This window comes from Mus pahari, chromosome 5 (genome assembly GCF_900095145.1).
Source record: "Mus pahari chromosome 5, PAHARI_EIJ_v1.1, whole genome shotgun sequence".
Lineage (NCBI taxonomy): Eukaryota > Metazoa > Chordata > Mammalia > Rodentia > Muridae > Mus > Mus pahari.
Genome location: NC_034594.1, coordinates 27000478 through 27014711, shown reverse-complemented (window position 1 = coordinate 27014711; position 14234 = coordinate 27000478). Strand labels below are relative to the sequence as shown.

The 14234-nt window shown below is 36.4% G+C and overlaps 1 protein-coding gene across 1 annotated transcript in view; it reads left to right on the top strand.

Moving 5' to 3' along the window:
* Slc39a10 (solute carrier family 39 member 10) overlaps positions 1–14234 on the top strand; it is a 115459-nt gene that overhangs the window by 80522 nt on the left and 20703 nt on the right. Inside the window, exons 3-4 of the mRNA XM_029538379.1 lie at positions 7773–8797; positions 11459–11666. Coding sequence (XP_029394239.1) covers positions 7784–8797; positions 11459–11666 — 1222 coding nt within the window. The 5' untranslated portion in view covers positions 7773–7783. The remainder of the gene's footprint in view (positions 1–7772; positions 8798–11458; positions 11667–14234) is intronic.

Here is a 14234-nt window from a genome sequence, read left to right as displayed (position 1 = left end):
TTTACTGGCATTCTAAATTGTGAACATGGCTTTCGGAGGTTAGATGGCTGGTCACATGGTTTACAGACACTAACCACTGTACTGCTGGAGTGTTCTGTTTCTCTCTGAGAGCTCCATACTACAGTGCTGTGTCCTTAAGTAACTCTGTAATGCTTGGATGAGTCCCTCCTACTCCTGCTTACATTGAACGATCCTGATACCTCTTGGCTGTGCTAGTTGGTCCTACTCATGCCCTTGTAACATTTTGATAACAGTCTTTTAAGCTATGACTAAGGGTGGTCTCTCACTAGTTTTGTACTTGGTATAGTTTTAAGTCAAACATTAGCCATATCACATATAATAATGATAATATCTTACATTGGTAGACCTAATTGTTTCCCAGAGCAGTTTTGGATGCATTATGTTAGTTCTCTTGATAGATGAGCATGAGCATAGATGTTATTTTGACTTCATTTTGCTGAGGACAGTCAGTGGCAGTGATATGGTAAGAAAAGTGAGTTTTTTTGATTCCTGATCTGCAATGCTTTCTATAAGATGATGCATCTAGTGAGTCCATGAGGAATGAGGATGAACTCCAAGTAATACTTGCACATAAGGAATATGTAAATGATGCAACATAGGAAGATAAAAATGAAAGCCGTTACCACTTAAAACTGTTGTATGAATTTTATTTTGTTTTGTTCTGGGTTAACTATAAAACAAGCAAAGGTCAGCAGCCCTATGTTATAAGTGATAAGAATTAAAAGATGTTACCATTTACTGAAGGACTCATAACTAATAAGGCAGTCTAGTTGTGAACAAATCTTTAAAAAATTTTAATTATAGATTTACTTTTCTATGTGCATGTACATGGAGATGTGTCTGTGTGTGTCTGTGTGTGTGTGTCTGTGTGTGTGTGTCTGTGTGTGTGTGTGTGTGTGTGTGTGTGTGTGTGTCTGTGTATAGGTACCAGGTGCATAGTTCATGTGTCACAGGACAGCTTTGCAGAGCTAGCTCTCTTGCAGGTTCTGAGAGTCAAACTGGGATAATGAGGCTTTTGCAGAAGCATTTTCTCCTGTCTTGCTGGCCATTCTAACTGACCTGACTATGGCTGATCCTTACACAAGCTGACTCACTCCCACACCTCATCGTTTCTGTTCTTACTGTTGTGATCAAAAGATAGAACCTACTTGTGTTTTCCTGAAGAAGTGCTGTGATGAAACCTTTTAAAATGTACATTTTAAAAATTTTAAACTGTGGGTTCATTTTTGTGAAGGGATTTTCACATGTGTACTAACTATTACATACTTATAAAATCACAATTGAGAAGTTTAATGGTTTCTCTTTGAATTTCTACCTCCTTGCCTTTCAAAATAACAATGAAGAACATTTAAAAGGTTAGCATAATGAACTTAGAATACTTTCTTGTTAGTATTTATTACATGTATGTCTATGAGAGAGAACTGGGATGAATTATTAACTGTATTCTTCAAAAATACATTCTAAAATGCTTTTTGTAACCCTCTTTAATTTTTAAAAATGAAACAATTAGGTGATATGTAGAGCTTATATCCAGTTGATTGCCCTTTCTAGAAGCCTAGTGCTGGAAATAGGATTCATTAGTATTTACTAGTACTTTTTTCCTATGTCACTTACATTAGTATCTAATTGAATGACTTTGGTTTATATTGTTTATATTGGCTAAATGTTATTAGATGATTTCTTATCCCTTTAAAATAGTTTTTATCATGTATTAGATGAGTCACTTTCCTAGTGTCCCATCTACATTCTGGTTCTGGCGTGTGGAATACAATTATATGGTAGAAAGAGACCCTGACTGACTGACTGGTGAGGTCAGTTCTGCAGTCTTGAAATCCCATCCTAATTGGAGAGTATACCTATAAGGTTAACGATTCTCCACGGTGTTTTATCTTTAATTTTGTACATTTACATGTATTTGTGTAGAATAAAATATCTATAAGATATGTGTAAAATATCTATCAGAAAGTTTGTAATAATAGCAGTTAGTGTATAAGGTGCTCTGTACTATTTGCCTGAAAAATTGAAGTCTGCAGCTTGACATTATATAGTTTAAAAGCAAAACATCAATAGAATCACTAATTGAACAATTTTGTAAGCCTTTATAGAATAATGTCCTTTTAAATGTCTCAAACTTTCTCTTTCTGTAAATTGACAAGAATCATCTTTATTGTGTATGTATTTTGATTCATGTTTGCATTGTAAACTGGGTAAGTCAGGCCAATTAACATTGTTCTTTACAGTGAGAAAGAACACCTGAAAACACAAAGCACTTGAGTGTATCTTGCATAGAGTTTGCCTGATCTGCCTGTGTCCTGTCAGCTGTAGTGCAAGTGTTGCTGACCTGAGCACCAGGCTTTATTTCATGTAAGGATCTGGGTAGATTTTCTCTTACCAACAACATGTTCTATTAAGCAAGACAGATAATATCTTTTCCTTCTCCGACTAAAAGTGTTTTGGGTTATTTTCTTGTTTTTCTTTTTCATATAAAACATGATGACAGTCAAGTGTTTTTTATAGCTTTAACATTTATTCATATCAGTTTCTTGCTTTTAAACATGGCTTGAGATTATGTAAGAACACTGGGAAAAGCTGACTACAAAGTGTTGTGGGAATAGAGGAGCTGTCTTTACAATTGCTGGATTTTAAACTATTTCAAGGTAAATTAAAAAAAATTCACCTGTGCAAACTGTTTCTAATTTTTTGTTTTGTTTCGTTTTTTTGGTCTTTTGCTTTTTGTGTTTTGTGTTTTTTTTTTTTTTTTTGATCCAGAGTTGAAGTTTATATTCTTTGGACAGTCGTAAAATAAGCATTGGTTGAATGACAACACTCTTGCAGGGAAGTGGCTAAGTGTAAAAATCAGCTGTTCTCATGAAGTGACAAATACTCACATGGCCAGCACCTCGGTAAAGAGATGACTTAATAGTGATGCAGAGTTAGGGTATAGCCAGAGTGTGAACACAGCTGTACCGTACAGTTTGCATAGTGAGTATACAAGGACATTAATGGACTTCATTTTTTTTCTTTTCATCCAAAGAAATTGTTTTGGAATATTGTAATTGTATAATGATGAAATTGCCTCATTATAAATTAACCTTCTTAATTAGAAATTATACAAGGATGGAATATTTAAGCTTTGGACTCTGATGTTGTATGCCATATCAACAGTGAAATGTGAACACAAGTTTATGATGATAGCTGCTAGGTAATTTATTGTCCAGAGCTCATCCTTCCATTTCTGGTGCAGTAGGATTATATATGTCTGCAGAGCTAGCAGCAGTCTTGCCAGCTAAAAACTATCCTTAATTATAAAATTAAGTACTGTCAACTTATAAAACCTGAGGAACTCAAAAACTGAGACATAGTGGAACATTTTTTTCAATTTACAGCCAAGTCCTCTGAAGATGAACTTGTATATTTAAGGTGGAGTAGTATATACACTTACCTGATGTTTCCTACATTCTTTTTTTTTCTACAGTACAGATGCTCTTTGGGAGTTAAAAGATTCTCAACTTCCATGGAATTTTTAGGAAGGTCCATAAATTGTAGGTGCAGCTAGATTTCCCAGCCTCTGTGTTGAGGCTGGGAGCTGTTTCCAGGTTGAACGGAGGAGAAGTATAGCATCCATTTCCCCAGCTGTGAGAGTGGATTTCTCAAGCTGCTGTTTTCTTTTTGTTTCTTCCCATCATCTGAGCAGGCATCCATCCATGGAAGGTTGATGTTTCTGAATAACCAGAGCAGGGAAGCCCTTACAATTGGAATAGTAATAGACTGTTGTGTGACAGAAAAGAAGTTGCTGATTCCTTTTGGGAAAGGGTCTCTGCAGAGCTTCTGAGGCTGGTCAAATGAGTGCTTCAAACACATCAGCAACCATAGTACTGACGTTGCTCTTATACATTAAATTCTTGACACAGTTGTAAAGTGTAATGATAGGTGTCAGCGTGCATCTCATGTATATGATGCATAGGCATATTCATTTGGTATTTTTGAATATACACTTAGTACCACTGGTTTCTAATCACGGAAGAACAGTGAGAAAATATGCTTTAGAGAAACTTTGTGACGTTTGTGTATCAGAGTAATGGATAAACTCAGACCATCACCTTAGCTAGCATCTCAGTGGAAACCTGAGATGTACCTGCAGGGAGTGTGATAGACAGAGAGGAATGGGAATCTTCTTAATAATGATCACTAAAATCATCCATGGCCTTTCATTTTCATTAATGTACAAGTAAAATTAATTTGATTTTATCCAGGTCAAACAATTTATCTCTGAATTATTCTCTTGAACATTTCAGTGCTTATAAAGACAAAACCCATATGGTTATAAAAGTCGTGTCTTCACTGGGCTCCATGGGTTACTGTTGCCTCAGAATTCTTTCTCATTTGAACACTAAAATGTCTAGGTGGGGGATAAGCTGAATGAAATAAATAGAAGGATTTGTTTTGACTTTGCTAGCCAAGAGGACACAAAGGCCAAGGAGCCTGTTGCTTTGATTAGCCTCCCTACCACAATACACCTCTGCTGCTCATCCTGTTCTGTTTGAGAATTTGACATTCTATCCTTCTTTTTCATAGAGTATTTAACTTTAATTCTAAATAGTACGGCATTTTCTTTAATCTACAATTGGTTATTTCTGCTTAGATGTAGTCAGATACCCAGAGTTGACATCCTGATCTTGCTAATTTTCAGTGAGTCCTTCTATTGCTTTCCTAAGGCTTTTGTAACAGAATGCCTCAGATTCATGATTTAACCAACTGTGCTTTACTGTCCTACATGCCTGGAGGCTAAATAAGACTGAAACCCAGGTGCTAGACACAGGCTTTCAGAAATGTTGAAGGGAGAATCCTCAGTTGCCTCATTGCCTTTTCCTTTCTTCTGGTGGTTTCCAGCTCTGTGACTTCTAGTCACATCACTAAATTAAACATTTTTTAATAGTGATTTAATGAGACTAAGACATCGAAGTGTTTAGATAAAAAGTCAAATCTCACTGTTGCTTTAGAATGAAATGCAATTCGCAGATTGTAAAAATTCTTAACTGCTACATGTCACAGATAATTCAACCTGATATATTCAGATAATTAACTGGTTGATACCAGACTCAGTAGAAAAACTGGACTAAAACATTGTTTGCCCATAACCAAGATGTTTACGTACCAGGTCTGCGTAGGGTGTGATAACTTCTAACTCCAAGATGATCTTGATGTTACTGATGCTACTCCATAACTACCCCTTTGTTAACACTGGATCAGGCTTTATAGTACACAGGAAAACAGTGAACACGTTTGTCCTGTTATCCTACACTAATAGGTGTTAACAGTTTTGTCAGAGTGCTGCAGAGCATCTTCTCTCCTCTTTTTGAAAGATAAAGACCTATGAACTACGGAATGTGAGTGCTCCTTCTCCTCCCTCCTCCTCTTCTCCCCTTTCTCCAGAGTGTCATCTTCTCTACTGTCTAGCTGTACATGTTCATCCCCAAAAGGAAAGTTTTGTTCTGTTCTGTTTTGGCTTTTTTTTTTTTTCTTTTTCTTTTTTAACCTTCTGAGATAGGGTTTCTCTTTGAAGTGCTGGTTGACCTGGAACTAGCTCTGTAGACTAGGCAGGGCCTCAAATCGCAGAACCTCTGCCTCCTGGGTGCTTGGAATAAAAGTCATGGTCACCACCACCCAGCACGTATTTTGGCACGTTTTAAATCACCTATATGTGATAAGTATGTATCTTTCTGCTCCCATCTGCTCATGGCAATCATCTCCTACTACATGGTTTACTTTTTAAAAGCTGCTAAGAAAACAAAGAAAAAAAAAGGTGCTAATAAAAAGTAGTTTTATTACCTCTTTGAGAGACCCATCCAATGCATTTTGATTTTATTCACCTCCTTCTCCATTTCCTCGCAGAATCATTCCAACCTCCACACCTATGACTTGCTTTTTGTTTGTTTTTAATTTCCAGAGATGCTCTTGGAATAGAAATCCTTTATTTTAATATAGTCAGTGGCACCAGTTTTCTCTTTTCAGTGACTTCTGTCTCCTTTCTTGAAGTTCTCAGTTTCTCAAGTAATTTTGTAGGTCTGTGCTTTATAGTAACAGTGGTCAGTAGTCACATGTGACTGTTGGGCAATTGAAATATGCTTAGTCTGCATTTTAAGATGTGCTCTATGTCATATTGATGTAAAATACATAGTATTAAGCAGGATGTAAAATACCTAGTTAACAAATTTCAGATGTTAGTTAGCTAGAATGTAATATGAAGTTAGTTTCATATGTATACTCTAGAAAAGCTCCAAATAACAAAACTAGCTCACATTGTATTTCTAGATTCTAGAAGTATACTTTTCAGTAGAACTTACTGTAGAGATGATTGTATTCTTTGTCTGTGCTGTCCAAGACTGGGACCCTTAACTGCATGTGGAGAACAACATTTTAAATGCGGCTATGATAACTGAGAAACTTAATTGTAAATTTACATTCAACTCATTTAGATTTGAGTACCCACATTCTGCTAATAGCTTCTCTATTGACTTTTTTGGACACTCTCCTGTTTAAGTATTTATTTTCTGAAATTTAGCTTCCTATTTTTATCTGTAGTTGATTCTGTCTATGGTGTTAGATAGAGATAAACAAGGGTATTTCTTCTATATGCAAGTTGAGCCAACCAAATATCAAGGAAAACTATTTAAGACTACCCTTTGTTCCTTTGGTATACTCCTTTTTTATTTTTACATTTTTAATTTTTAAACTCTTATCTACTCCCTACCCCCATGCCTCACAAGTTTGCCATGGCCATTCTTACCCCTGACTGTTTTCTCATAAATATTAAATATATTTCATTGCTTTTCACAAAGAAATTTCCAGGTTTTGATTGAGATTGTATTGGCTCCGTAGTTCATAAGCATAGCATAGCCATATATTTTACTTAAGTATTTAATTTTGCTCAATAATATGTAACATTTTTCTATAGGCCTTACATATGTTTTATTAGATTTATTCCTAGATATTTTTTGCTATTAATAATTTATTACTAGTTTCATGTTCTAGTTCTTACGGTATATCGATATATATTTGATTTTAAGTTATTCTTATATCAAGCATCTATAGAAAATTAACCTACTCTTGGATTTTTATTGTATTCAATTCTAAGCATTTGTGAATACTGAGAAAAATTTCCTGATTTTTAAAACAATTTTACTCATTTTTTAAAAAAATTACTTGTGTATATCCATGTGGATATATGTGTGTGAGTTCAGTTACCCATGAAGGCTGGAAGAAAGAAGATATTAGATTCCCTTGGAGCTGAAGTTACAGCTGTTTGTAAGCTGTGCAATACTGCACCTTGTAACTGATTTTAGTCCTTTGCAAGAGGAGTATATATATATGTTCTAACTGTTGAGCCATCTTTCTAGACCCCATTTCAGTTATCTTATTTGTTCTCATATTGCTGCCCTAACCAGAACCTCAAGTGAAGAACCAGCAAACTTCGTTTTAAGCAAACAATAAAAATGTATATGGAGTCTTCAGTGTTTTAGCAGTAGTCAAAGTAGTCCTGTGTCTTGATAAGTTTATATTAATTAAAAGGACTGTACACTAATACAATTAAATAAAAGGAGCTATTTTTCATAGAGGGTATTGATGAAAGAATGACTAAAGTCATAAAGGAAATGGGATAAAATACTTGGATTGGCAATTGCAAAGTAAGTTTTCTTACCTTGAGTATATGTAGGCATACACTAATCACCTGTCTTTTTCAATTCCTCTAGGAAAAGTAGAAATGAAGGTGCATATACACACGAAGTTTTGCCTCATCTGTTTACTGACATTTATTTTCCATCATTGCAACCACTGCCATGAAGACCATGACCATGGCCCCGAGGAGCTTCACAGACATCATCGTGGGATGACAGAGTCAGAGTCAAGCAAATTTTCAGTGCAGGATGCTGAAAATGAAAAAAAGTACTATATTGAAAAACTTTTTGACCGTTACGGTGAAAATGGAAGATTATCATTTTTTGGTCTGGAGAAACTTTTAACAAACTTGGGCCTTGGAGAGATCAAAGTTGTTGAGATTAATCACGAGGACCTTGGCCATGATCATGTTTCTCACTTAGACATTCTGGCAGTGCAAGAGGGAAAGCATTTCCATTCGCATAGCCACCAGCATTTTCACAATCATTTAAATGCAGAAAACCATACTACGACCAGTGTAACATCAAAAAGAAACCACAAATGTGATCCAGAGAAAGAGGCAGCTGAACTGCCCATCAAAGCCGATGATAAACACCTGCATGACCGCAATCACCGCTTCCATCATCGCCACCGTTTGCATCATCACCTGGATCACAACACTACTCATCGAGTTCATAATGACTCCATTGCTCACAGTGAGCATGGGGAGCCTGGTCACAGCCCTTCACCAGAGACCAATAAAACACAAGAGCAGTCTGAAGTGAAGTCAGTGAAGGTCAGGAGGAAGGAAAAAGGGAAGAGGAAAAAAGAAAACTCTGAGGTTAATACACCAGGTTTCCTCCCCAACCATGATCACAGTGAGCAATATGAGCATAACCGGGTTCACAAACTTGACCGTGTACATAGCCCGGGCCATCCTCATGCTCATCTTCCTGAGCACAATGGTCATGAGCTTGGCCATGGACACCAAGAACTTGATCCTGATAATGAAGGTGAACTTCGACATACTAGAAAGCGAGAAGCACCACATGTTAAAAAAAGTGCAATTTATTCCACCCCTAGCCACAAAGAGCACAGTGAAGATGACCGCCAGCATGAAGTAGGTATACAAGGTGGTATGCAGTGGTGTCTGTGGTGGTTACTTAGTAGTTCTTAGGTAGGTGTGGAGCAGTTTAGATAAGGATAAGGTTAACCATAGAGCAGTCACATCACAACTCAGCCATGTGTAGACTTGTGGAACACTGCTAACAGAATTAAGGGCTCAAAATCAAGGTTGGAAATTTTTAATCAGGGTTTTATTTTTTATTTATTCTAAAATTCGGGTTCCTCAAACCTAGTCTAAAATTTTTTTTTTTTTTTAAAATAAAGATTTATTTTATTTATATGAGTACGCTGTAGCTGTCGTCAGACACATCAGAAAAGGGCATCAGATCTCATTAAGGATGGCTGAGAGCCACCATGTGGGTTGTCAGGATTTGAACTCATGACCTCTGGAAGAGCAGTCTGTGCTCTTAACCTCTGAGCCATCTCTCCAGGCCCCCTAGTCTAAATATTTAAATGTTGTTTGATAATATATCCTTTAATTCATTTTATTATTTGTTTTATGAATTCTGACTCTCCAGTAAGTTTTCACTGCTAATACTGTAGCTGACTTCTAAATATCAGAAAATGAAAACATGTTTGCTCTTGTTCAACCAGATCTTTTTAGAAATAGCTAACTTCTCTTGCATAATTACTAACTTATTAAAAGAAGTTACACTTCCAAGTCATTGTTTTAGCTTCTGAGTTTTTTGTGAATGCATTGGACTTCTCTATTACTTTTTGATAAGGCCTATTGTGATGCCAGTCTTTACTGAGGTCCTTCACAGACCTGGGTGAATGCAAAAATACATAATGATTGGAAATCCCAGGACTACTGGATCATTCTTGTTTTTCTCCTAAATCTTCATAGTTTTGAAAACTTTTCTACCTTCAATTATGTCCTCCGTTCTTTAAAAGTGTATTTCTGGGCTGGTGAGATGGCTCAGTGGGTAAGAGCACCCGACTGCTCTTCCGAAGGTCCGGAGTTCAAATCCCAGCAACCACATGGTGGCTCATAACCATCCGTAACAAGATCTGATGCCCTCTTCTGGAGTGTCTGAAGACAGCTACAGTGTACTTACATATAATAAATAAATAAATAAATCTTTAAAAAAAAAAAAGTGTATTTCTTTTTTGGTATATGTATACCAATACTATTTTTTATTCTGATTTTGTAACAATCTTATTACAATTTAGAAATATTTGTGTTATGTATGTTTCTATGAATAGTAAGCGGGACCATCCAACATGGGACGTAGACAGGTATTGCTTTTGTTACTGCTTTGCGGATAGTGTGTATTTGAGTAAATTCAGACCATTTCTTCTTTGGCTAAATCATCAGATACGTGTTCCCAGCAGATATAAACAGTGGTTTTAACAATAAAATATATAAAAATCTTAGTGAGTTTTTTGAAGTGTACTTTTATCATTGTAGGTCAGATTGTAGCATCTTCCCTACATGAAAATGGTACGCATGTTTACTGTGTGCGTCCGAGCCTGAGGTGTGCGCTCTCAGTCCGCGCTCTCATCCTCACGGCTCTGAAGCCCTGACACCCAGGGGACTTTGAAAATGTCTTCAGCATTGAACAGGGTGGTACTTCACCATTACTAAGACTTGAGAGTAGGTTTTGATTTTGTGTTTATGGTTATTTTGAGCTATTGATAAAATGAGGTACTATGTCAACAATGAAGCACACAACCAGACTGGGTAAATACAAAAGGAAAAAAGAGAGGGTCCAGTTCTCTCTCTCTCTCTCTCTCTCTCTCTCTCTCTCTCTCTCTCTCTCTCTTTAAAATTAATTCATATGAGTACACTGTAGCTGTCTTCAGACACACCAGAAGTGAGCATCGGATCTCACTACAGATGGTTGTGAACCACCATGTGGTTGCTGGGAATTGAACTCAAGACCTCTTGAAGAGCAATTGGTGCTCTTAACCTCTGAGCCATCTCTCCAGCACCCAGTTCTTTATCTTAATATAAGACACTAGTGTTTACTTCATGGTAAATCCAAACTTGGGTAGTTTCTTTCTGCTTTGTCTTTGAAATGTCAGTGGATAAATCTTTTTTTTTTTTTTTCTCCCCCTTTTTCTTTTTTCTTTTTGTGCCAGGATTAAACCCAAGACCTGGCATCAAGGACAGCTTCAGTTCATGCTCTTTCTCATCTTGGTTTCCCCCAGCTCACATTGGGCTAGAATTTATTGATACTATGTCTTTTGGAGTGTGTGATTGTGTGTGTGTGTGCGCATGTTTAATGGATTGTTACTATTTTGCTCTTATGATAATCAAACTCATTGAACTAAAATGTGCCCCAGCATTCAATATAACATTCTTCTGAAATACCTTTGGCAGGAAAAAATATCTGTGCTAATGGATTTTGAGTCACTGATACTGCAGTTTGGTTGGGCAGAGCCCTTTTGATCCTGTACGAATCTTGGGAATGTGGTTGAGTCATCTTTCCTTTGTTGGAATAGGAAAAAGATCTCTAGAAATTCTTTAGTAATCTAGTAGTATGTCTCCCTATTTTAATTTTTTTTGCATAAATTCCTATGGAAAGCGTGACTCTTATGTATTTGTATTACCGTATTTCAAGTGATATTTAGAATATTTTAGTTGTACAATAACATTTTCTGCATAATCTTAAAAACCTGCTTATACTCTGTTTTATCCATTTCCTTGCAGTGTTTGAACGTCACTCAGTTGTTAAAACACTTTGGTCTTGGTCCCAACTCTCCCATCTCACCGGATCTATTCACATACCTTTGCCCTGCATTGCTGTATCAGATCGACAGCAGACTTTGTATTGAACATTTTGACAAACTTTTAGTTGAAGATTTAAGTAAGGATAAAACTCTGGTTCCTGAAGATAAGACAAATATAGGGGCATCAGGTAAGAAAGACTTTTTTCCTCTTTAAGGTAGTACTCATACTGTCTCTTAAATTATTTATTAAAAAGAAATACTAAATTGTTAGTTTCATTTCTGTGTCAGATTTTAATGATCCAATCAGATTTAGATATCCATATAAGATATTCGAAGAAGCCAAGAGGCTTATTAGTATTTTTATTTTATTTCTTCTGGCCCTGTAGAGGAGTGTTTTGTTGAAAACATAGAAAAAGATTAAAAAGGAAATAGAAATCTTTTTGACAATCAGTCATAAAATGGGAACTCTGATTAAAGTTATTTTACATTATGTTATTTACTCTTTAGCAGGGTTCTGGCTTCATGAAAAGCAAAGATGATTGGATTTTAAAGAAGTAAAATGGGAAACTAGAGGCTAACAGATGGGAGTGTCTCAGGCATGCCACATGAGTGGCATGTGAACTTTATCCTGGCTGTTCTTCCTGGTTCCAGTTAGATGACACCAATACTGTTTTGAGATTGGGCCTAGACTGGATTGGCTGCCCAACGTAACTGTTCGTCTAGACAGCGCCTCTGTGATATTCACACGGCTTCTCTCATGACATTTTAAAACTCCACCATGTGAAAATGTGTAGCTGTCTTGGATCTGAACCACTTCCATTCTTTGATAGAACCTAGAACTTTATTTTTGTTTCCCTCTGATTTTCTTCTTTCCCTCTTTGTTTTTCTGTAGTCAGGAGTCTAATCATACATATCTTCTAACTCCATGCACTCTGTTATAAACTTTGCTTGTAGTTATCTTGTTTTTATTGGACTTTTTGACTTTTGAAAAGCTTCATTACCTTTTTTCCTATGTTCCTACCCCTTGCAAGACATCTCTAACACTTAAACTAGATTTATATTCTGAAATCTTAAGTGAGCTCCTTCAGCATAGAAGTTTGTGTTTACTTGTGATGGTTAGCATTACGTTAATACTTTATTTACATTACAAACATATATTCTAGGCATCTTTCTAAAGTCAGTTAATGTGCTTCTCCCAGCAGTCCTGTAACTTTCCATTGTGTATCTGATACTTTTCCTTTTTCTCATGTAAACTGTACTGTGCCATATGGTCTCAAGGTTAGAACTTAGCTTTGCTTGGGGCTCAGGCTTTCTGTATCTCACGTACTTTCTGCCTTTGTATCTGAATCCCTACATAAGTAACAGAAATGCCTCTTATGTAGCTGTGACCACAGGTACTGCTGTTCCTCACTCTGATTTATTAACTCCTCAAGATAGGTACTTTCTGGTCTTTCAGTTTTGTGAGGCTTAGAGAAGAGCTGTAGTGTGAGCTGTAGATTCTCCATGTAGTGTTTTTAGTCCTAATTCCTACTCTCCTGCTGCATGTGGTTCCTGCTCCTTACTGAACTGGATCTTAATGCTTTATTAGAATGTAAATGAGAGCAAAGTGAGGAGGTGGATACAGTTATATATAATATCACATTGACAGACTTGTAGACCTAAGAAGAAAGTTGTAAAAATGTATTGGTATAACTGTGGCTCTAAGTGTTGATTAGTTGTCAAGAAAATATACTCAAGAATGATCATAAGAACTGGATGTGGCTTATGTGCCCTGCAGTCAAAAGAACTTACAAATCAGAGACAGGTGGCTCTGAATCCAGTGGCAGCCTGGTCTACATAGTGAGACACTGTCTCTAAGAGCGGGAAGGAAAGGAAACCCTTCATCCTGCAGGCAGGAAGAATAGAGACAGTGAGCCCACAATTGAATTTGAACGTTCATTGTGGAAAAAATACAGTTTGTCCTCCTTCTTAACCTCACACATATTATTCTTTATAGATGAGAGACTGTCCTTTTCACCAACACAAAAGGGGAGGGGAGTCAGAGACTAAACCTAATTGAGAATAAAATGTACTTTTTCTCTATAGGGAAAAATGGGAAGTACCAGGTTTGTTTTCTTTGAAGTTAAAACCAATAGTGTTTTTATTTTGAAGGAGCCTAAAAAATAATTCAGTTCATGTTTTCATGCCAGGAGTGGATTAGGGCTTTTTAATTAGCGTTGTCTATGTTGTAATGTTGCCATAATCTATAGATTGAAATAAAGCTGCTGACAGGTATGTAACAAGTAATACAGGAAGTTACAGCTTATTCAATTTGAAATCCTTAGAGGAAATTGTTTTGGAAGCAAGTATGTTACAAATAGGGAATATTGATTGGTTGTTTGCAGGTGGTTTTTAGCATTGTCAGAAATGCAGCTTGAATTAATTATGTCCTGATAGATGTTAATAATTGTTAGAGAGAATGCCCCGCTAGTAATTATTTTTAATGACTGCTGCACCATTAAGAAAGGTTAACTTGTTTTATATAAATCTCCCATAGTGACTCAGCTACTACCTCATTAACTTTGTTCAAAGATTGCTGTAAACCAAATACCTTGAATAGTGTGCATGGTAGAAATCGTTTGTTTCACAAGATTGGCTCATTTAGTCATAGAGTTGACCCTAGCTTAATTACCAAGGGGGGCTGTGAATAGGCTGCTAAGCATTTTCTGCCAATTAAAATGCTGAAACAGTGTAGAAAACTGCCGTCTTGCACATGC